The sequence below is a fragment of the Dipodomys merriami genome, unplaced genomic scaffold (assembly GCF_024711535.1).
Source record: "Dipodomys merriami isolate MVZ:Mamm:240054 unplaced genomic scaffold, mDipMer1.0.p SCAF_154, whole genome shotgun sequence".
Taxonomy (NCBI): Eukaryota; Metazoa; Chordata; class Mammalia; order Rodentia; family Heteromyidae; genus Dipodomys; species Dipodomys merriami.
In genome coordinates this window covers 1597200-1621142 of record NW_027202871.1, presented here as the reverse complement: position 1 = coordinate 1621142, position 23943 = coordinate 1597200, and the positions used below count along the sequence as shown (strand labels likewise).

The following is a 23943-nucleotide window of genomic DNA, read 5'->3' as shown; positions in this document are numbered from 1 at the left end:
GTGTCCCTTAGGCCATGTGGACTTCACCATCGAGGTGGAGCGTGCCCTGCGTGTGCTGGACGGGGCCGTCCTGGTCCTCTGTGCTGTCGGGGGTGTGCAGTGCCAGACCATGACGGTCAACCGGCAGATGCAGCGCTACAGTGTGCCGTTCCTGACCTTCATCAACAAACTGGACCGCCTGGGCTCCGACCCTGCCAGGGCCCTGCAGCAGATGAGGTACTGAAATACTATGCTGCAGATGGGGTACTGAGCCTCAGATGAGGTATTGAGCTGCTGATGTGGTACTGAGCCCATGAGGTACTGAGCCACAGATGGGGTACTGAGCTGCTGATGGGGTACTGAGCCACAGATGGGGTACTGAGTCACCGATGAGGTATTGAGCCACAGATGGGCACTGAGCTGCAGATGAGGTATTGAGGCACAGAAGATGAGGTAGTGAGCCACAGAAAGCAGCAAGGATGCAGACCTGTATGTGCCAGCCTCAGGCCAGAGGACAAGCAGTGTAGCTTGATGAACTTCACCATTAATTCAAACCATGTTTGTGTGAGTCCAAGGAGACAACACTGAGTTGACTGGTTTGGTTTATTGTGTGATTTCTTCTGCTGCTTTCTTCATCAATTGGGGAATGTGGATGTAGATACTCAGGCCTGAGGGATAACTCGCTCAATCCCTCTTTCCTACCTTAAACCTTTCCTTACATCCTGCTTGGTTTTAGGATGTCTGCTATTGGTTTATGTTTGCATTTGTCATTTCAAAAAGATTGTGAAGGAAGAAAAGTGGCAAGCAGTGTCTTTTTGTTTTGCAGGTCTAAACTAAATCACAATGCAGCCTTTGTGCAAATACCCATTGGTTTGGAGGGTAATTTTAAAGGTATTATCGATCTGATTGAGGAACGAGCTATCTATTTCGACGGAGACTTTGGGTAAGTGTTAATAGTTCATTACTACAGTTTTTTATTTTAAAAACCATGAAAGAGAAGGAAAAGATAAGGTCACTAAATAGAGAATAAGTATCTTTGAAACATGGCTGAGTGAGCTATAACGGTTCAGTCCTCACTGTGCCATTGGCGTTCATTCCCAGGACGGCTGTTGCTTGTTGGGTGATTGGGTCCTGCTGCCTGTGGCCCACGTGCTGGAAGGAGGGCATCAGTGTGGACAGCTGTTGTACTTTCTCTGTTTTCCACTGTTCATTCTGTAGGATGAAATTACTGTCCTGGATATTGTGATAAAGAGTGGGAGAAAATAGGAATCAAAAACATGCTCTGTCTCTGCTTCATAGAATTACAAAAATGAAAAGACTAATATGTAAGAAGAGTTAAAATTGTACGTACGGGCTTAGGAACAAGGCAAACTAACTTTTTGGCATGGGATTTGTTCAGTTGACCTGTGAGTGTCCTCTGCGAACGAATTACCGTAATTGCCCAGTGGTCATCAAACCTCAACTTTGATCACTGCTACCTCAAGGGCTTGCTGAGACCCAGTCAGGGCCCTCCTGGGGAGTTCTAATTCGTACATGTTCACTTGCAATGGACACATGTATGCAGGTGACAGTTTGCCTAGCAGAGGTCAGGGTACTTTGGGTTCACCCATGACCCTTGGTTCCAGGGAGTGACCCAGTGCCCTGGTGCTTTCTCCAAAGGTGCTTCCCAAGGCTCTCCTTCTCCCTGTGTAGTTGGTCGGGTGGGCGGGCGCGTGAGTGGCATTTAGAGCTGTGTCCTGTTACTGGCCCTCGTCAGCCACGACGAGGTGTTTTCTTTCAGTTTATGTATGACAGCTGAGAAATGATAGCATTTTGTCTCCCTTAGGCAGGTTTTTTTTTTTTTTTCCTTTGTTTTATTACTACAATGTTCCCCGACCCTCGAACTGCTGGGTACATAACAGGAGCTAATGAGTCCACCTTGCCAGGATCCAGGACACTGCTTCCCATACACTTTTTTGTGCACTAGAACACAGGCAAGCCTTGTTTCCACCTCGGCTCACTGGAAAGGAGTCCTGTGTAATCTCCACACCTGAAGTGAGCTCTGACGCCCCCAGTGGGCAGCTGCATGCAGTTAAGAACTACTTGGGACTACTTGGAATGAGCATCTTTTTTTTTTCCTGGATTCACATTTACTTCCTTCTATAGTCATCACTGTTGTGGGAGATGTCTTGCTGTGCAGCCCCAGCCATCTGAACTTGCCATGTCGCTATGACACAGGCTGGTCTCATGCTCGCAGTCCTGCCTTCCGGCAAGCATCAGAATTACAAATGTGCACCACCATGCTATGCTTTCCACATGGTGTTATTAAATGTCAAGTGTATCCATTCTTCAGCTGTGTATATTTTCCTTGTGACTTTTACCTGTTCAGCCCCTAGATGAGCAGAGAACTATGTTGTTGTTTAAGAATTTGTTTTGGCCCTTTTTTTTCCCTACAAATTGGGATATTCTGTGTGAGAAAAGAAGTGTGATTGATTTTTTTATTAGTGGGAAGAAGTACAGTCAGATCTTCTCCCATCCTTGAGATTGTGATATTCTCATAAGATTAGGGTTAGTACAATGAGGGGCTTCAGCAAAGAGTCATTGATTGCAAGCTCGAGCGTGGTCCTCCGAGCACTCGTTAATCGGTGACGCTAAGAGGCCCCGAACATAGAATCAGCACAGTTTTTATAGTATTAAACAAGTTCACAAGTTCAGGGGGTTTAAGTCCACCCGGACCACATTCCCTTTTTCTGATGGAACACTTAGGCAACTGTTCTGTCCCTTAAGGGTTGGTAGCAATCTGCGGTTTTTCCAAGAACTATGTTTCTCTTTGGGGTTACTCTGAGGGCAGCACAGCTCTCTTTGGGGTTACTCTGAGGGCAGCACAGTAACTTACCTTGGGCAAGTTACTTTCTTAAATTAATTTTCTTGTGTAAAATGGAATAATAGAAACAACTTAGTATGAGATGAAGATAGCTTAATACCTATGTTAGCACTTGCTGCAGTGTAGGAATTAAATACTTGACTACTCTTGTTATATAACGATATTGGAAGAATTTTAGTCTTGATTTACTTGATACTCTTCCAAGTCATTGTTTTGATCTTAGAAGTATTTTTACAGCATATGTTCAGCTTAGATCTCTAGAATACGGAAAACCAGTTTGTGTTACATTTTGAAAGGAACTTGTATTACATCATTTATTTCTGCAAAGTATGACACAGAAAACAATATAGTATTACCAAATTAAGTATATAGGTAGTTTTCTCATGTGTTGACTGTTCTGTATATTAATAGTACAGCTTTGAACAAACTATTTGCCCAGTATTTTTGCCCACTGTTCTGTAGGAATTTCAAAGATATATGTTAGTTTTACTTGCCATTTGGATGCAAATATATTAGAATTCTTTATTACTTAGAAAATGTTTTAGTCTTTCACTATGCCTCTTTCATTGGTGTTTGATATGTCTAATTGAATATTTCTGGAGTAATAAAATAAAGCATTTCTTTCTTAGTCAGATTGTCCGATACGATGAAATTCCAGCTGAATTTAGGGCAGCAGCATCAGACCACCGGCAGGAGCTAATTGAATGTGTTGCTAATTCAGACGAGAAGCTTGGTGAACTGTTCCTGGAAGAAAAAATCCCTTCAGTCTCTGACTTAAAGGCAAGTGCTCTGAAAATAAGCCTTGTTGTTAACAAAAACATTTTATTTGTTTTGTGGAGAAAGGGACATGGTGTTTTTACATGTGACTTTATTAAGGAAATCTAAGTTTATAGAACCTAATGGGCTTCATCAAAACATATTTGGTGTGTCATATTCCTTTGGGGAGAAAGAAGTGAATTGTGAAGTATGTTCAAATGAGAAGGAAGTCATTTGTTTCAGGAGGAAGATAGGTAATAGCCAGCTTCTTGGCTTATTAAAAAGAAATAAGCATAGAAAAGCCACGGCAGTAAGACAGACTGAGGCGAGATGGCCAGGTGCTTCAGACTTGAAGCTGGTGTTCTCACTGCTGCGTGACTGAATTGCACACAGTCTTACGGGCTCTTCATTCCAAGGTGCTTGGGGACAGAGGAGGTTCCGGCCTCAGACACACCATTCTCTGGCAGAGACTTCTACAAAGAAGACAGATGTGGAAAGTAGCTCAGTAGTGCTCACCGTGGGGGAAGTGCAAACCAAGCCAAATCACACCTACTACAGTGGATGTCATTGAAAAACACCCAGCACCCTCAGCCAGTGCGGGAAGGATGTGGAGACTCCTCCCTGCGCATGGATAGTGCAGCCACTGCACGCCGGCAGTGCCTCAGACCCTCCACGTAGTACCCCATCCAGCCATGCCCTTCTGGGGTGTGCACAGAGAAAAAGGAATCTCCAGTGTCTATTTCGGTGTTGTTTGCCAGAGCACAAAGATGGAAGCAACCCACCTTCCACTGACCAGTGAAAGGAAAGGAAGACAAGATCTCATCTGGACACACAATGCATGTTTTTTGTTTTTTTGGTCGGTCGTGGGGCTTGAACTCTGGGCCTGAGTGCTGTCCCTCAGCTCTTCAGCTCAAGGCGAGCGCTCTACCACTTGAGCTACAGTGCCACTTCCGGTTTTCTGGTGGTTTATTGGAGATGAGAGTTTCACAAACTTTCCTGCCCGGGCTGGTTTTGAACCTCAACCCTCAGATCTCAGCCTCCTGAGAAGCTAGGATTACAGGTGTGAGCCACTAGCCCCCAGCAACAATACATGTTTTTTACACTTGGAAGGAACAATTCGGAGACATGGCACAACATGGACGGACCTCAAAGGCATTCCAACTGTAATAAGCCAGATTCAAAGGGATAATTGCTTTGTGATTTCACTCACATGGGGGACCTAGGGTAGTCGTGTCTCCCACCCTTTGTGCTTAGTTGTTTCTCAGATAGGATCTCACATTTTTGCCTGAGATGGGCCTCAGAATGAGATCCTCCTACATACACATTCGGTATGGCTAGGATTACAGGTGCACCACCTAAAGAGAAAAGGCCAGACACTAATGGCTCTTGCCTGTAATTTTAACTTCTCAGGAGGCTGATGATCAAGGTTCAAAGCCAGCCCATGCAGACAAATCCTGTTTATCCTTGGAGGCTCTCATATCCAATTAACTAGCAAAAAAAGGCAGAAGTGTAGGTATGGCTCAAGTGGTAGAGTGCCAGCCATGAACAAAAGGGCTGAGCTTGGGCATAAGGTTCAGAGTTCAAGCCCCAGTACTGGCACAAGAGAGATAGAGAGACAATTTAATTAGATGTTTCAGTTAGGTAGTACTTTCATATGGTTTAACATTTACAGTTTACAAATGTATGTAGTAAAACTCTTACCCTCTTCTACCATCTGCCCTGTTTTCTGTCCTTTCTCCAAACTGGAAGCCAGCTGATATTTCTCTGTGTGTCTTTGCAGAGATTGTTTTTGAATATATATTACTTCTTCTATTTTAGACAAGTATTAACATGATTTGTAATGTTCCAGTTGAACATTAAATCCGTTTCTGATCCTGCAAAGGGAATATGATTTCTTTTCAAATATTTTGACCTTAACTCTTGGTACTAGATTGTAGTCTCTACATGAGATGGTTGTAACTGACTTAAAGCACAAATGCAGTGTATTGCAATGTTAACATTAATGAATAGCTGATTTTCCTTTTCTTCCCATCTTTGTAGCTTGCAATCCGAAGAGCTACTCTGAGCAGATCATTTACCCCTGTTCTCTTGGGAAGTGCCTTGAAGAACAAAGGAGTTCAGCCTCTTCTAGATGCTGTTCTAGACTTCCTCCCCAATCCATCTGAAGTCCAGAATTATGCCATTCTCAATAAGGAAGAGTAAGTCTTGTAACTGAACCTGAATTTAGGCAAAAATATTGTAACAAAATCCTATATACTGCGAAGGAATTTCTTCTGGTTATGTTGATGATCTTCCTATAATTAGCAAGTATCAGTCACTTTTTGGCTGAGAAAACAGCTTGGCGTATAGAAGAAAGCTTACTATTCATTTCCCCTATGAGACTGTTCATTATACAGCTTGGTCAGTCTGTCTTGGTGGTTGTTTAAGAATAATTTGTTTTATCATCTCCCAATGTTTTTAGCATTATATATTTTCTCATTTAGGACCAGCTATTTCCATTTTTAATTTTGTTTAATTTTATTTTTAATATCTACTTTAAAAACACCAAATTTTAGGAGACAAACTCCTTCAAGTTTCTTTGATCATTTCAGGTTTTTTTTTTTTCACTCTTTACCAGTTTTTCTGTCTGCTCTAGTCCCATCACTGCATAGTAATTAAACTTTAAAACTTGATCTTTGTAATACCGGTCAGAGAAATGTTATTTCTAAGAGAGGCCTAAACTGTTTAGCACCTGTGAATTTGTTCCAATAATATGATTTGATAAAACTAATTGAGATAAAAGAAATAGCACATACTGTATCTCATAATCTCATGTTTCTTTTAAGTGATTCAAAAGAGAAAACCAAGATCTTAATGAGTTCGAAAAGAGATGGAACTCACCCATTTGTGGGACTGGCTTTTAAACTGGAGGTGAGTTGCTTCCTACCATATCTTAGCTACAATTTTATTTTGAAGCTTTTCCTCTTATTACAGAATGATTGTAACCCTTATAAAACATTTGGAAAGTAGGAAAAGTAGGTGCAGAAGACAGAAGCAAAAGAATTCCCTAAAACAAGCGTCAGTGGCTTATACCCTGGAATCCTAACTACTTCCTTGGGGGGAATACGGTCCCAAGGATCGTGGCTTGAAGCCAGCTTGGGCATAAAATCTTGGAGACTGTCTCCAAAATAACTAGAGGCAGATTAGCAAGCAAGACAAGCAAATCTGAGGCTCTGAGTTCAAAACCCAGTACCACCAAACAACAAAAGAAAGTTGTAGCACTTTTGTGTACTTCTTCCTCTTTTCTCTTTGCAGTTTTTATTTTTTATGTCTTTAGTACTGCATTTGAACTCAGGGTCTTGTGCTTACTAGGCAAGCACTCTACCATGAGCCCTTTTATGCATATTTTTGAGAGAATCTGTCTTTTAGGCGGCCTGGATTGTGGGCCCGGTCCTCTGTCCCCTTTGTCACTGGGATGGCAGGTGCATGCCCCTGTGCGTCCCCTATTATCTGAGATGGAAACTTGGGAACTTTGTTGCCCAGACCTGCCTTGAACCGTCATTCCCTGATCTGTGCCTCTAAGTAGCTAGGAGTACATACTTGTCTAAAATAGAAAATTTTCCACTTCTAATTTAACACCATTTTAAATGTGGTCCATGTTTCTTTACATAGTTTAAACATTTTGTGTTTTGTGTTGTGTTTCGTTTTGTTTGAAGTCCTGGCAGGCTTCAAACTCACAATCCTCTTGCTTTAGTTTCCTGAGTACTGGGGTTACAGACATGAGCCTGGCTTAGCATAAACATTTAAATTTTATCATAATATTCTATCAGGTACATGTGCAATTATGGTATGCAATTTTCCTGATGTTGCCTAATTATTGGCTGTTTATGTTTTTTCATAAGTTTCAGCACTGTAAGTAATTGCAGAGATTTGCTCTGGGACAGTAATAGTACGGTGTGTCAGTGTGAGCCTCGGTCTCCTGGCCTTGTCTGTGCTTTAAGACTCAAACCCCACCGACAACTGAAAAACACTCTGCTTCAAGAAACTGAGATGGATCTGTACAGTATTATTTTAGAAACTATGCTGTTTGACATAGAAAAATGTTTAAGAATTAAAAATGTTTAGTTTACAGAAAACTTATGTATGACTGAGATCCCATATTGTCGTTTCATATTGTAATATTCACATAGGAAACATGGTAGATAAGTGGAAAGTATTGAAAGTAGTTATTTCTGGGATGCAGTGATAAGAAGTTTTTTCTATTTAAAAAGTTACAAAATACGATGGTGAGAAAATAATTTTAAATTAAAAGGAAGTAATGCTTCAGTGACCATTTTTATTCATAAAGCTTACAAAAAAATACGTGTTTGGGTGTGATTGAGCATGAGTTTCTCCACCTTTTCATTCCACCACAAGCAAAAGAGTGAGCCAATAACCAGGTCCTATTTTTCTCGTGTATTCAGTTTTTTCCCATATGTTTAGTGGCGCTTACAAAAACAAGAAGACAGAAGGATACTTCCTATGTAAACAGTGGGAAATGTCCAGTAGACTTCATTTCAGGGGCGTATGGAAGTGTGTCTGGTTGCAAAGGCCCAGCAGGCCTGTAATTGCTCATTCTCGTGTTCAATCTAGTACGGTATACTTTGTGACACCCACTCAAGGATGCATACAGATGGGCTGCTAAGACCAGAAAGGGCTTATTGGAGATGGTTGAGAATGTTGGTCCTCATGTTTCTTGTTCTTCTCCCAGGCAGGCCGGTTTGGACAGTTAACATACGTCCGCAATTACCAGGGAGAACTGAAGAAGGGCGACACTGTCTACAATACCAGGACAGGGAAGAAGGTGCGCGTGCAGCGGCTGGTGCGCATGCACGCCGACCTGATGGAGGCAAGTGTGTCTGGAGGCCCTGCCATCCTGGGGCTGGGCAGTCTCCCCTCCATGGGACCTGCTCGGCCCGGGCTCCCTGCTTCCTGTTGTTCAGGGTATTGTACCACTGCCCTGTCACTTGGCTTGTAGCTGAAGTGGCACGTGTTAAGAACTCCTTTCATACCACTGCCTATAAGAAGCCACATTTTCTCGATGACTGAGGTTCAGGCAAAATGACTCAACACGGGACTTACCAGTCTCTTCAAGAAGTACAAATATGCTGAGTGGTAGCAGATGCCTATAATCCTAGCACTGGGGAAGTAGGGGCCAAAGGAAGAGAAGTTTGAGACCAGTCTGACCTAGATAGTGAGTCTCCAGCTCAAAAACAAAAAGTTGTAAAGGGTGTAATGGGCATTCAGCATAATGTGGTTCTTGAAGGTTTGAGAGTAATAGTTCAGGAAACACTTTCTGGAATTATTTCTATTGTTAACCCCTTGCAGAGCCAGATGGGTGCCAGAATCCAGCTGAAAAGTTTCAATTCCTCAATGTCAAGTGGAGGTCTTTGACTTATGGCATGGCCTGGCTCTGATTCTTCTGTAGTTCTTTGTGATATTCCCAGGCAGGAATGCTGGGCACATGTGGCTGTCCCCACCCTGGCCCTTCCCCAAGCCAGCTCTGTCCTTCCAAAGAAGCTTGTCAGTTAAGCAAAATCCTATAGACTGGGGGGAGCTGTAATTTTTGTCCCTTGGAAGATGAAGGTTGGAGTTGGGCTGTTTGGGAGTGGGCAGCAGAGGGCAGACTGGAGGGTCCATGACTGTCACATCTCTTCTAGGGGCCAGAGGCAGCTATGTGCCCAGCCCGGAAGCATGGGGGCACACGGCCTGTGAGCTCCCTCTGCCACAGCTGCTGTGAAGGAGCTGGGAGAAGGAGCAAACAATGGCTCAGGAGCGTGGACGCAGAGATGGCTTTGTTCTTTGCTTTCCTGTGTTTGCATCTGTGAGAATGGAAAGTATTTTTAGTACAGCGGGTTCCATTCTTCTGCTGCTGTTTTCAAAACTTCCTTTGCAGTTGTTCTGAGTGTGCCTGTCGTGCACAGTCTCATTGCCTAACAGTAATGGCACATAGAGTCTGCTTTTCAGTTCCATGAAAGAACTTGACAACAGTGATCACAATGTTTTGTTCAGAGTTCATGTCTTAGGTAATGAAGCCAGCACCCTGAGCTTCCCACTTAAAGTAAAATCTTGTCCATGGAGATACATGGTGTTTTAAAGACCTTATCCAAGATACATCCTAGTGTGGCACTGGCCCCTCCTCTGGAATTTGTAGTTAGAATGTCTGGATTCATGTAGAGCATGTTCCTTGTAGCTACTCTGCAGCTGTGTCTTGATCTGTATTACTCACAGTGTCATTGTGTTCCGTCTCCAGGATGTCGAGGAGGTGTATGCTGGTGACATCTGTGCATTGTTTGGCATTGACTGTGCAAGTGGAGACACGTTCACAAACAAAGACAACAGTGGCCTTTCTATGGTAAGCCATTTACAGCAAAGCTACCTATCATTTGAACTCCAAGAGTTGGTTATGTATTTTAATACTTCCAAGAAAGAACCATAGCAAATTCCATTACTTCACGTTCTTATGGCTCTGGTGTCATATAGCTTTTTCAGTATTAGAGAAATGTCACGTGTAAGCTAATGAATGGCCTACTTTTCCTTAGTAAAGCTGTTCTGCAGTCTTCCACACTTAAGGTAAGGAAAAGCTGTCTACTAGCTAACACCTGATAAGTAGCTCTGTACCCGAGGTCCTACTGCAGACAGCCTGCACTTTAAACTTGGAGGTGCTACCATAGATGGCCTGCACCTTGGACCCAGAGTTCCTACCATAGACAGCTGTGCCTTGAGCCTAACGATCCTGCTGCAGACTGCCTAGTTTCTGAGATGTAGATCAGGGGAATATTTTGTATTGACAAAATCCGTATCTAAATACTAACTACAGTGATATGAAGTGATTTGTTCCTGTCGGCAGCACTTCCTGGGCTGTGAAGAAAATGACTTCCTGCTAAGAGCTCACTGCCACTGTGTCTGGCAGCTGGCCCTGGCCCGGGAGGTCTCATCTTCTTTCCAAATGTTTAGTGATTTTTTTAGAAATGGGTTTATTTTCTGCTTCTCAGATCTGTGATTGGCCATCTGATTGCATTTGTATGAAGACTACAGCCCTGTCTTCTTATTCATAGCCTATTTTGATTAATAAAGTAACTTACCAGGAAGTTACAGTGCAAGTATAGATACCAGCCAATAAGAATTCTATGTGTCAGCATTTTGGATTCATGGCAGTGATGTAGTCAGTAAACTGGGGGAGAGGGTATCATGTAAGTATACACATTAACTAATATCTTATGGCAATGTACTTATTTACTATAAAGACAAACCATTATGTAGCCTAAAGATGTTGGCTATTGTTTTTGTTGTAAAGTCACATTAATCCTTTCTGATCCATATAATAATATATATTGTAGGAATCAATTCATATTCCTGATCCTGTCATTTCAGTGTCAATGAAGCCTTCTAACAAGGTAGGAGTCTGGAAGTATGGTTTAGTATACACAGTACAAACTTGAGTCTCCCTCTTTGTCATAGTACCTGGTGATAAACAACTGTCCTATAGTCTCTGTCTCCTTTTCAGACGACCTTTTTAAATATGTAGGTCTATTGTAGTAATAACAACTCTCAGTGTGTTTGAAGACATTGATGGTAGGTTGCTATTCAATCACTGTGTCATAACTATTACTGAATGTCATGGGAGCCCTTCTTGGAATCTCAGAGTCCTGAAGGAGAGGAGATGAGGGTGTCTGTCCTGCGTTGCCATGCAGCTGCTCACTGGAAAGCACCGTGGAGTACGGGACAGATGCCTCATGCCTTCTAGAACACCTCTCAACTGTGTGCTAGTCAGGAAGTAAATGTCAGAGCCTTTCAAACATTTTCTTTCAAATATGATTTTTTTACCTTTAGATTTTAAAATACTTTCATACTGAGTTTGACACCCACTTTACACTTTGGAGCACTTAGCAGAGGCACAATTGCTGGGATGTTCCTTATGCACGTGACTGCCCATCAGCATTAACCTGATCTTGAGCCATAATTGTTCCGTCACAGGCTGCTGTGGCCATCACAGTAGACATGGAACCTGGCGTGTCAAGCAAGCTTTCCGTGACCTCTCGTCACCTTGAATTAACCATTCAAAGAACATAGTCTTGTAAACTGTCCTGTGAGATACATTCTGACGGATACTACTTCATCTATAGTGAGGATCCTTGAGATGCCCTAGACTTTTTTTGTTATAGAAAAGGCAAGTTGAAGTGACAGCAGAATCATTTCATCTTCTCGGAAATTTGACCAAGGGCAAACCTTACCTCCTCCCTCAGTGAGCCCCCATGGCTCATGTGTAAAGCTTTCCTGTGATTTTTACAGGGTTAGAAGTGAAAGGTGCTCCTCTGCTTCACTCCTCAATCCAAAGTTCATGACAGACATTTAGCCTTGACCCCACCTGTGATGTCCCCTGTCATGAAATGGCTCACAGGTTTGGTGGGAACTAAGGCATCTTTTCCTTTAGGGTTTAGGCGTGGCTGTTATTCCACTGAGTGTGTGGATTATATCAGAGAAAAGCTGAATCATATCCACTGAGCTTGCTCACAAAGCAAGAAGTCTTGACATTTGCCTGTCTTAGTGGGTTGTTCATTGACTTGAATATACAAAAGTATCTTAGTGAACATGCTAATTCTTTTGATTGTGTTTATTTATGTGTAGAACTTCTGAAATGTACCAGACTTCTATGTCTACTTACTGGGTAGTTTTCTACCAATAGACAGATTTTGTGTGTATAATAGGAAAGGCACGGGTCTTGATGTGAGAGGAAATCATATTCTCCTAGTTGTCTTCTCATCTTTTGGATGTGGGATCAAAGTCATGTGTGCATGCATGTGCATGTGTGCGTGTGCATGTGTGTGCATAAAGGTATGGAGTAGAACTCAATGTTGATCATCTTTCTTAATTACTGATACATTTAAATTCACTAAAATTCCTCCAAAAGTAATCTTGCTTTTTATGCTTAATAAAATGACCTTATTTTCTCCTTTAAAGAACGATCTGGAAAAATTTTCCAAAGGAATTGCCAGGTTTACAAGAGAAGATCCAACATTTAAAGTCTACTTTGATACTGAAAGCAAAGAGACAATTGTATCTGGAATGGGAGAACTGCACCTGGAGATTTATGCCCAGGTAATGAGTAATAAGGAAGTTATGCTGAAGGATTTTTGGTACTGGTGTGTATTTTAAGAGTAAAACCTGATCATGCTCAATCTAAGGACGTGACAGTCGTGCAGGCTTTACTGAGGTTTGTGCCCTGTGTTGATCAACTTACTGACTCCTTCCTCCCCTGCGTCCTGCAGACTCCTTAGTGTTGATCTCTTCATCTTGTTGTTGAACATTGTGGACTTCCAGACTCAAGGCTCAACCACCCATCCTCACTTTATGGTTATCTGGGTTAAGTAGATTGTCCCACTCTTAGGAAGACAGCCTGTAGTTTTACCCAGTCTGCGGGTCATTTCTTTGAAGTCTGTGATGAAAATGCCTATAATGCAGACAGATGAGTAGTGGTCCCAACCATACAGCTTTAGTTTTCACTCTAACTCGTATGTGTGCGCGCACACACACACAACACACACACACACAAACAAACACCATGTATATGGAAACTACATATTCTGGAAATTATGGTGGGATTCTGTCCTTTTTTTTTTTTTTTTTTTTGTTATGGGGCTTGAGCTCAGAGCCCGCACATTGTTCCTGAGCTTTTTCATAAAAGGCTAGCACTCTACCACTTCGAGCTATAGTTCCACTCCCAGTTTTCTGGTGGTCAGTTGGAGGTTAGAGTCTCCGGACTTTTCCGCTGGGTTGACTTCAAAGAGTGATCTTCAGATCTCAGCCCTTCTGAGCAACTAGGATTACAGGTGTGAGCCACAAGCTCCTGGTCTATCTGAAGTTGAGATAGAAAATCCTGACAAGAAATTTAGATTAGTGCATGTGTAACAATGATAACATTTTAGTGTACAGAGTGGTGCTCTGTAAATTAAACATAGCTCTATATGGATGGCTTCCTGTTGTTTACCCATCAGGTAGCTAATCCTTACACTAAGCTGACTTAAGACTGACTATGGGGCTGGGAAGGTGGCTCAGAGGTAGAGTGCTTGCCTTGCATGCATGAGGCCCTGGGGTTCGATTCCTCAGCACCACATAAGCAGAAAAAGCCGGGAGTGGCACTCTGGCTCAAGTGTTAGAGCACAAGCCCTGAGCTGAAGAGCTGAGGGACAGCGCCCAGGCCCAGAGCTGAGGCCCCAAGACTGACCAAAAAAAAAAGATTGACTATTGTGTTATCTGTTAAATTTCATTGAATGTTACTGAGGCATTTAAGATGCTTAAGATTTTTTTCTTTCAGTATATTTTTCAAATAACGTGAGAAAATTATCTCCCATTTGTTTTTAGAGGATGGAAAGAGAATACGGCTGTCCTTGTATCACAGGAAAGCCCAAGGTTGCTTTTAGAGAGACCATCACTGCCCCCGTCCCGTAAGTATGTGATGTAATTAGACATTACAAGGCTGAAATGGAATCATTTATTATGGAATACACATGGCACTGTTACAGTTAATGAAGATGTTTCTATGTGGTGACACTTTGGGGTTTGCTCGGGCCCTAGGCTAGATCCCAGCGAGGACTGGTGTGCAGGTCACAGGCATGTGTCTGACTCGGCTCACCTGAGGGTCTTGGCTTATTCCAGCTCTGCTTCTTTTGGGAGGCGACTGTTATGTTTTACTTTTGTGCCATATTGTGGGTGCCAGAGAACTTGCATTTGCCAAGGAATAATCTCCTGCAAACAAAGAAAACCAGGACCAGGGTGAAATTGATGTTGCACTTTCTTGGCAATAAAGCCATGTTCATAAAGAACAGCACAAAACCATTAAAATAGCTACACCTAATATACACTCCTATCTGGATTTACATAGATTCTAACTCGAGTGTCAGATTCAGTCTAGCTCCCTAGCTGCAAAGGGCTTCTCGGTTTCTAGTAGAGGCATCAAGGAAAGGTAAAGCCACTGTACCTGAGACGCAATGTCATGTAGCAGAATGCTATAGTCTAGCTCAATAAAGTCATCGTTCCTTTGCTGGGACAGAAAAACAAAACCATCATTAGTCAAAGTGATACTGTGATTTACATGATTTTGATACTCCCACTTAGGTAAAAGGGAAAATTGAAAGTCATAATTTACTCTGACAGAAAAATTGTGTCAAGCTACATTTTGAAATCAGTGTTTTGTACTTGTTACTCTAAAAACTTATTCATCTGTTTTTATTTTGCAATTTGTGGTGTACAGCTTGTTTTATTCAAGGATCTTTAATGTTTCATTGGTGAGGTCATCTAAATGATACGTACATTTAAAAATCAGTTTTACAAAAGAAATTCTCTTTTAGAAAACGGAACACAAGAAGGTGTAACAAATGTAGTTCTCTGATAGTACACTGGAAACTTTGTTCTGAGCTGCTCCTTGCTTTGAGAATAATTAGTATTTACACCATGATCTGTGCAGAAGGGGGCAGATGCTGCCCACCTGCCAGGTGTGGGAGCAAAGATTAGCCTGCCCCACTGTCCCCCTCAGCACACTCACACATCCCATGGGTATGGAGACAGCCCCTAGACTCCAGTGGGTTCCTTGGTTAACAGTGAAGTAGCCCAGGTCAAGTAAGGATGTGGGGTTCTCTCCTCAGACTATCTCCCAGCAGACTTTGCCTTGAACACCACTGTAAGGAGTGCTTCTTGGGCTGGGAAGGTAGCTCAGTGGTAGAGGGCTTGCCTTGCATGATTGAGGCCCTGGGTTCGATTCTTTAGTACCACATAAGCAGAAAAAGCTGGGAGTGGTGCTGTGGCTCAAGTGTTAGAGCGCTAGCCTTGAGCTGAAGAGCTGAGGGACAGCGCCCAGGCCCAGAGTTCAAGCCCCACAGAAAAAAAAATAAAGATCACATATGCACCACTTAAGGACTCCTACACGTCAAATCTTCATGGGTAAAGGCATGAGTGGTTAAAGCCTCTGTTGAGATTTTTTTTCTGTTGACTAATGCTTTAAAATCACAATATGGTGAAGTTTTGTAAGAGTTAAAAAACAAACTAGTAACACTGTGTAAATAGATTGCTAGATGTAGCTCAAGAAAACACTGTGAGTTCATTCCCTCTGCCTAGACTTGGGGCAAGGCCTCAGCACCTTCAGGAGCACTGTGTTCCCTTGATGTTGGTGACTAGAAAGCAGGCTCCTATTCTCCAGATGCTGCAATTTGTAGGCCAGGACTCAGCACCACACTGAGTGCTCAGCCCCATTTCCTGCCTTCCACGTGCCAGGTGCTTGGTGTCAACTGGTTTCAGAAGCCTGTGGGGAGATCTGCTCAGCTGCCCAGTAGCTGCCAGCACTGAGGCAAGGCAGCAGGAAAAGGCCTTGCGCACAGGAGTAGATCAGAACTGTTGGGGGTTTCTCGTGCTCTAGTCTAGATGATCTCCACTTCTGGCTTTTTTTCTGGCTAACGAGATAACAGTCTCACAGCCTTTCTTCCCAGGGTGGCTTTGAACCAAGATCCTCACTTCCTGAATATAGGATTACAGACAGGAGCCACCAGTGCCGGGCCAATAGATATACTTCTAAGTAGTCTCATAGCAGACTTAAGAAAACCTAAAGCTACTAGCAACTAAGATAGGAGACTGTAGATTAAGAAAACTCCACTCAGTGAGCTAAAAAGTGATTGGAACTATTGCAGAGGTGGACAGTAATCCACCCCACACAGACTATGACAATCCTGCTGCTACTCTCCCTCACACTAGTCCCTGGGGAATAGGCCAGGCAAGTCTCTTAAGTAGTTGAGGCACACTGTTCAATAGAGAAAGGAAGCTGAAATTTGGCATTGCAGACAAAATTTATATTGCCAAAGGAAATATTCTGTATTAAGCTGAACCCAGAATGGCCAGATTTGTACCTCAGGTCTTCACTTTTGAGCATGCACCTTCCACTATGGGAATCATTATCTATACCATGTGCCAGGGCCTGTCCTGCCTCTAAGTGTGAGCAAGCAGAGTCGCAGTTAATGAAGTCCAGCTTGCTGAACATAAAAGGTTCATTTCCATGGTTGCCCTGGTGCTTCAAGAGCACCGCCAAGCCGCTCTCCACCAAAAATGTTCCTGCAGCCCTGGCTTCCTTTCTCTAGTGCTGGGGAATGCAAACTAACCCAGCCCAGTTACTGGAGACACACTGAGCAAGGGAGGCGTGGGCTTTGCATCTCCTAGTCAAATGTGTGACCTTTGCACTCTTCCTACAACTCTGCCCTGGGTCTTGACTGACTGGCCGCTCCCTCAGAAAACCTGGTTCCCTAGATGGCATGTGGAACAAATGAAGCACGTGTCATCAATGCCAGCACTGCTGAGAGTGTGCTTGATAGAGATCACTTACCACCTGCTTGACAGTTTGAATTTTTGCCATTTTATACCATGTATTTTCAGTTGAATTCTGCCATATTATATAGCCACAGGCAACCTGGGCTAAGTGTTGAACAGGCTTCATCTGTGGAGGTACATTTCCAAAATTGTCTGGTGAGAGAAACGTTCATATGATAAGGTATTTTGAATACACAATATTAATGTATTTTAGAAATAAATGCTAAATTCTTTTTTTTCTTAAAGGAAAAGGCTAAATTTCCATATTTTAGTTTTCTTCGAATGGGTACCAAAAATAATTAAAAGCTATAGATCCATAAAATTTCAAAGCTCCTTCTTGTGTTTGATGAGACTAGTGATGAATGTTTTCGCAAAAGCCATCCTATATCTAACATAGCTCTGTCTAGCAATTTTAAGCATAGATAATCGAGATTAAGCTATTTTCTTTCCTTTGTCAGTATGGAGTTTTGAACTCAGGGGTTTCGTACTTGGCCAGGCTAGCACTCTTGGGATTAATCTTTGGTTGAAAACCATACTTTGTCACATCATGTGTGTTACCTGGAATGTTCTGTGCTGCTAGTGGTTCCTTTGTGGACTTGAGGGTCTGGTAAAACTTGTTGTCTTCCTCATCTGGGTTCTCTCCGATGCCCCCTTGGAATGTGAAGTTGACCTCGGGTGCAATGTCCTGTCCTGGTGGCGGGTAAAGCACCTCGGCCGTGCAGTTCACTGTAACCTGCTGTTTGAAACATTTTTTACAAAGGACCTTTACTCTGGATGTTTTCCTAGATAGGCCTCTAACAGTGTTTCAGACTTGACTTCAGAGAGCTTGTTTTCCCAGGTATCTAATTGGGCTTAACAACTGTTAAGTTTTCTAAAGGTATCAGGAAGGTAACCTAAAATAGATAACTTATATTATCACCTACTAGGCTTCCTAATCTTGTAAATTCTAATCCTAAAACTTTAAATAGGCTAATAATTTTAAGTGTCTATGGTAAAACCAAATTTTAGTTACTTGTCGTATAATAACTCAAGACTACTTACTTTAGTTTTTCAATTATTCTTACTCTGTTCCTAAATGAAGATACAGCAGCTTATAACTAGGTATAAAACTAGACCGACAGTATACAGGTAGATAAGACTGTAGCACTTGGCTTTGTCTAGCCAGCAGCTCAGATGCCTCTTCATGAATTTTTCATAGTAGCATGTATCTCTTGTGAACCACACACAAGGGGGCAAGTTCTTTAACACATCAACATGCGCATGGTAGTTTTGTCTCATTAATAACTTGACAGGTGTATAAACTTTAAAATTTTGCCTGCTTATGAAAAGGCCCTAACAGTGGTATAAGTTGGCCATTGCTTCCTAATGTCTGGAAGTACACTAACTGGTTAAATACCTAACCAAAATCAAGTTGAAAGTCAGAAGACCGGAGAGTAAACTCACTTAGCTCCAGGAGGTAGAAGTTCAGACTTCTTATTGAGTATACTGTTCCAAATGAAGGACAGATTGCAAAGTGGCTTAATAGAAATAACTCATAATACAGACTCACATAAGCTTAGCTCACTTGGTCAGTATTTTATGGAAGATGTAGAATCAAATGTTTGACTAAAAAGGGCATCCTACTTACTTTTTGGATAATTTCTTCCACAGAAAATTTAAGGTGATACTTGTGCCCTCTTCCTGGAAGATCCTAAAATAAAGAGAATGGGATAGAGAGAAGGAAGTACTGTAATAAATCAGGTATTTGCATCATTAGAAGGCCATTTGGTCGGGAAGTTGGCAAGTGGGAAGAAAAGACGAAAACCTGGTGTCTTTGAAAAGGCATGTCACCAGATGTGTACCCCCTAATTCAGCAGGTTTGGGGGCAGATGCAATGTGGATGGAACCGCGGTTGGGACAGAAGTACACACGTACACTAGGCACAGCTCATGACCATTAGAAGGCTGTCACCAGTGGGTGGGTAGGAAATTGTGCGGCAGCTTTTTCTTAGAGCAGTGTAGCCTCTGTCAGTGAATATCGAGTCCGCCTCCAGGCAGATGGCTGAAAGTGTTGGAAGCCTGCCGGGCCCAAGTACCTCTTATGTCTCATTCCACCTGACAGTTCTTACAAGAGTAAGACAGGCATTTAGCTATTCAGCCTTTAAATCAAGGGACATGCGTGGCGACCACTCCTTGTGTTACCTGGTGCAATCTGGAATGAAATCTCTGGCAGTCTATGCAACAGAGAAGTGGAAACAGGGTGTCTCAAATCCCAGCCATGCTAATAGCCCTGTCATGGGTATTTTGTTCCTCACTGTGGGGCATGCTGTGTGTGGCCAGGCCAGCCTCAGCCCACATGCGATTCTGTATCTCCCCACCCCGCCCTGAGCCTGCATACAATCTCGCGTGTGTCTGCCTTATGGTGGAAACAGCTCCGGAACTGCAACGCAAACCGTCCCCAGCCTGTCCCTCCCCAGACTGTCCCAGGAGCGAGCCTCAGCAGGAGGAGACCCCGGGCGAGACCCCTTGTGCGCTCACCTCCCGAGGTCCCCAGACCCAGACCCGGGCGGAGGCCCCGCGTGCGCTCACCTCCCGGCGCGCCTGCTCCACCGCCCGCACCTGGAACAGCTTGTGCGGGGTACCCTGCTGGTAGTTGACGCAGCTCTCTGCCACCGAGGCCGCCCTGGAGGCCGCCGAGTGGCTGGGCGGAAGCTCCATTTTCGCGCTTGGACGGGTGTGGCGGGGTCGAGGCAAGCGCTGGGTGTCCCCGGGCCTGGCTGGGTTGGGCAGGGCCGGGCGTGCGTGCCGATCGGCGCCCTCTGCTTCCTCCCCTTCCTCCGGCTCCCGCGCTGGCCTCGGCCCTTCCCAGGCCCCGCCCGCTCCTTGGGAGGCCGGCCCCGCCCGCTCCGGCGAGGCGGCGCCTGGGTCTGGAGGTGCGGGGCGGTTCTGCGCCCTCACGGACCGGAAAACGTGATCGCCCCGAGGGCCTCGGTCTCCTCCAGGACACCGGTGTGTGCGCCCCGGCCCGGTGTGTCCTCACCTCGCCGTCCACGCTGTCCACACCTGGGGTGGGGGAGCGGGGCCTGCGTGGTGGCTTCCCCCCCCCCTCAGCTGGGAGGCCTGGGGGGAGGGCGGAGCCGTGGTCCTGCTGTGCCATCTAGCATTTTATTATGATTGAAGATGGCCCTGCTCACCTTTCTGCTGGCAGGTCACCGGTGAAGGTTAGCTGCCTCCGCGTCAGGGCCAGGACCCTGTCCTCTACCCTGGAATAGGTCTGTGTGTCTGTGTCTGTGTGTCTTTGTGTGTGAATCTTTTAAATGAAGTGCTCATTGGAGAGTGTCCAGGAGAGAAAGGCTGAGTGCATACGAATGAGCTAGCACTCTGCTTGGCAGTGAGGTTTTAAGTTTCAGAACTTTGTGGTGACATCTGCCTTGTATGCAGAGAAGTATGGGGGAGGGGGGATCTCTAGGTGAAAGCCAGTGCCACAGGCTGTGGCATGAATGGAGCATGGCCGAGCAGCCTCATTGGCTTCCAGATGCCATCATTACATCAAAAGGGAAAGCTGGTGCCTGTGTAGATGTTGCTGACGGTATTGAGAGGACCTCATTCTCTACTGGGTGCTTAGACGCCAGGTGTCCGTTCAGCCATTATTCTCAGACCCGATTAACAGATTGACTTTCAAGGAACAATTATTGTGGGTTTCTAAGCTCAGGTAAATTCCACTGTAACTGCATGAACATCAGATATCTAGGGCTTGCAATTGTGGCATGACTATAATATCAAAACAAGGGCTGGGAAGATGGCTTCATGGTAGACTGCTTGCCAAGCATGCATGAAGCCCTGGATTCGATTCCTCGGTACCACATACACAGAAAAACCTGGAAGTGGCACTGTGGCTTTTGTGGTAGAGTGCTAGCCTTGAGCAAACCAAGCTTAGGGACAGTGCCCAGGCCCTAGGTTCACCACGCCCCAGGACTGGCAAAAAAAAAAAAATTTAGAGGTAAACAAGCACAGTTCCAGGTTCACATAATGTTGATGTGTCATGATGTTTTAGTGAAACAGCGTTCCTCATAACACACCTACGGTCTGATCACAGGGCGGCTTTGCTGTGCCTGAGACAACACCTGAGTGTCCATGGGTTTGGAGGTCCTTACGGTCAGCCTTCTTTCCTCCTGGGACTTGGCTTCCCCCAGCCCACCCTGAAGCCCTTGACCACTAGTTGATTACAAGGTACATTCACACCCAGCTGTTCTGGACTCGCCTCCTCCTGGCTGCCACAGAGGCCCGTGCCCACGCCCGAGTTTACGTCCTCCCAGCTGCTCCCCGGCCCTTGTGTGTGATAAATCTCCCTGCCTTCACCACCAACACTTGAAAGTAGTTAGCCTCTTCTGCCTTCCTGACTTGAGAGACAGTTTCAGGTCAAAGAAGAAATGGCCTGCAGATAGTATATTTCATAATACGCCTTTCCTGTAAAATAGCAGCTGTGTTCACTTGTTTAACATGTATGTAAAATACCTGTTCCACTTAGGATCCCATTCACTCTGTGGAGCAGCCATTGGCCCAGTCTTCGGATGACATCTTAGTTACTGTCCTTGGGACCCTAGTTGTTTTGGGGTGTTGATTGGAACCTGTGGTGCTGGAGTAGGTAAATCAAGTGGGAAGTGTGGGAGACATGAGCTGTGGTGGAAGTTTCTCACCTCAGTGACTGTCCTCCATGGCAGAGATCCAGGAGAAGCGGCAGCCAGGAGGGAGGCTCCTGCAGAACAGGGGAGTGCTTTCCACTATACTGGGAGACGACAGCCTTACCCTGAACCTCTGGGCCTGGGCGCTGTCCCTCAGCTCTTCAGCTCAAGGCTAGCGCTCTACCCCTTAAGTCACAGAGCCACTTTTGGCTTTTTCTGCTTATGTGGTGCTGAGGAATCGAACTCAGGGCCTCATGCATGTAAGGCAAGCACTCTACCACTGAGCCACCTTCCCAGCTACCCTGAACCTACCTTTTCAATACTCTTTTGAAATTCAAGATCAGTAGAATTAAAAACTGGATTGTTTAGGTGTGTGGGTCCCCTATTCAATCCCAGAAAAGCAAGAGAAGAATTTGTTTTTCTATTTTCAAGTAGCCCTGCAGAGGGATTTCCGTTCACCATGGCTGTTTGTCAGTGCGGTGCACCTTGATGAGCATCACCGCTTCATCCTTGCCCATCTCTCCCACCCTTCAGCTTGCCTGATTCCGCTTTCACACGTGAACATTGAATAGTATGGCTGTATTCATCTACCTTTAAGAGAGACCTTTTTAAACTTGTACAGTAAACTTTTATGGTACGCTCCTTTTTTTTTTTTTTTTTTTTTTGTTGGTCGTGGGGCTTGAACTCTGGGCCTGGGCGCTGTCCCTCAGCTTTTCAGCTCAAGGCGAGCGCTCTACCACTTGAGCTACAGCGCCACTTCCGTGGTACGCTCCTTATATTCATCTTTTCCTGGCTTTGATTTTTCTCCTTCCTAACACTTCAGGTTTGAGTTCACACACAAAAAGCAGTCTGGCGGTGCGGGCCAGTTTGGGAAGGTGATAGGTGTGCTGGAGCCCCTGGACCCGGATGACTACACCAAGCTGGAGTTTGCCGATGAGACGTTCGGGGCGAACATTCCAAAGCAGTTTGTGCCTGCTATAGAAAAGGTAAACGTCTCCAGGCTTTCAGTTTTATCTAACACCAGCTTGTTACCTCTGATCACGTGGGCCTGGTTCATTGTGGTAACAATCCTGCATCTTTAGCTGCTGGGCTCTCCCTCTGACTTGGGGTCCTCGGCATGAAGTCATTAACTGAACACTTGCCCTGCGGTGGTGCTCTGCCAGCTTCCCCTCTGCCTCCTCATCCCGCACCCAGTCCCTCTGCCTCCTCGTCCCGCGCACCATCTCTCTTCAGCTTGTGGAAGCTGCTACCACTCAGTGTAGTCAGCATGTAAGATGTGCAAAGGTCTTCCAGGATTCATGGAAGTTTTTTTTGTTTTGTCTTTTGGGGTTTTTTTTGTTTTGTTTTGTTTTCCGGTTGTGGGGCTTGAACTCTGGGACTGGGTGCTGTTCCTACACTCTTCAGCTCAAAGCGAGCGCTCTATCGCTTGAGCCACAGCACCATTCCGGTTTTCTAGTGGTTTTATTGGAGATAAGAGTCTCATGGAGGTTCCTGCCTGGGCTGGCTTTTGAGCCACGATCCTCAGATCTCAGCCTCCTGAGTAGCTAGGGTTATGGGCATGAGCCTCCGGGGTTGCCCAGCGCTCATGCCCCGTCGCAGAGGCAATGGGCACACAACCTGGAAGACAACCTAGACCTGTGCCTGTACAGCAGCCTGTGCGGCTGCTCTGCCTGGCTGGCCACTGGTGAGCAACACGGGGTCAGGGAGTTATAGCTAAGAGGCTTCAGCTGCGACGGGGCATGAGCGCTGGGCAACCCCTGAGGTTGAGGGGATGAGAAGGATCGCTCGCTTTCTCAGTGTGCCTTTCCAGCCGGTTCCCTCCCGTGAGAGGGAGCTTTTCCAGGGACTGTGCCTCCCGATGCTGCTGTGGAGAGATGAAGCATAGCACACATCACCCTGTCACACTGACCACCACCAGCTGCCTGGGCGTTGTGCATTCATCTGTAGTGAAATCCACTTGTGCCCACTTGTCTTCGTCATTGGCAGGGTTTTCTGGACGCCTGTGAGAAGGGCCCGCTTTCTGGTCACAAGCTCTCTGGGCTCCGGTTTGTTCTACAAGATGGAGCTCACCACATGGTTGACTCCAATGAGATCTCTTTCATCCGAGCTGGAGAAGGCGCTCTCAAACAAGGTGAGCTCGCCCTGCCTCCCATGCCAGATCATCAGCGCAGGCTCAGCAGCCAGGTAGGGAGATAGAAAACTTAGTGAAGAAAGCTTAGGCCAACAAATTTGTTCGAATCGTCCTTTGACAGTTTTGTAATGAGTCAAGACCAGTCAACAGGGTGTACCTTTGGGAGAGAGGGAAAGAGTTTGGTTAATG

At 44.9% G+C, this 23943-nt stretch overlaps 2 protein-coding genes across 3 annotated transcripts in view; one reads left to right on the top strand and one right to left on the bottom strand.

Annotated features, from left to right (window-relative positions):
* Nucleotides 1–23943, top strand: part of Gfm1 (G elongation factor mitochondrial 1) — a 29623-nt gene that overhangs the window by 3460 nt on the left and 2220 nt on the right. Inside the window, exons 4-15 of one of the 2 annotated variants that reach the window (XM_070022865.1) lie at nucleotides 12–216; nucleotides 806–922; nucleotides 3472–3622; nucleotides 5639–5796; nucleotides 6424–6508; nucleotides 8328–8420; nucleotides 9870–9971; nucleotides 10957–11013; nucleotides 12578–12715; nucleotides 13979–14061; nucleotides 22447–22609; nucleotides 23610–23754. In XM_070022865.1, the coding sequence (XP_069878966.1) occupies nucleotides 12–216; nucleotides 806–922; nucleotides 3472–3622; nucleotides 5639–5796; nucleotides 6424–6508; nucleotides 8328–8420; nucleotides 9870–9971; nucleotides 10957–11013; nucleotides 12578–12715; nucleotides 13979–14061; nucleotides 22447–22609; nucleotides 23610–23754 (1497 nt within the window). Of the gene's footprint in view, nucleotides 1–11; nucleotides 217–805; nucleotides 923–3471; nucleotides 3623–5638; nucleotides 5797–6423; nucleotides 6509–8327; nucleotides 8466–9869; nucleotides 9972–10956; nucleotides 11014–12577; nucleotides 12716–13978; nucleotides 14062–22446; nucleotides 22610–23609; nucleotides 23755–23943 lie in introns of both variants that reach the window. The other variant, XM_070022864.1, reaches the window with a different exon arrangement.
* Lxn (latexin) lies at nucleotides 14095–19829 on the bottom strand. Its single transcript, XM_070022866.1, has 6 exons — nucleotides 19531–19829; nucleotides 18591–18653; nucleotides 17522–17699; nucleotides 16980–17116; nucleotides 14595–14657; nucleotides 14095–14362 (listed from the first exon to the last, which is right to left on the bottom strand). Exons 1-6 carry the CDS (start codon nucleotides 19657–19659, stop codon nucleotides 14264–14266), a joined length of 669 nt encoding a protein of 222 aa, XP_069878967.1. The 5' UTR covers nucleotides 19660–19829; the 3' UTR covers nucleotides 14095–14263.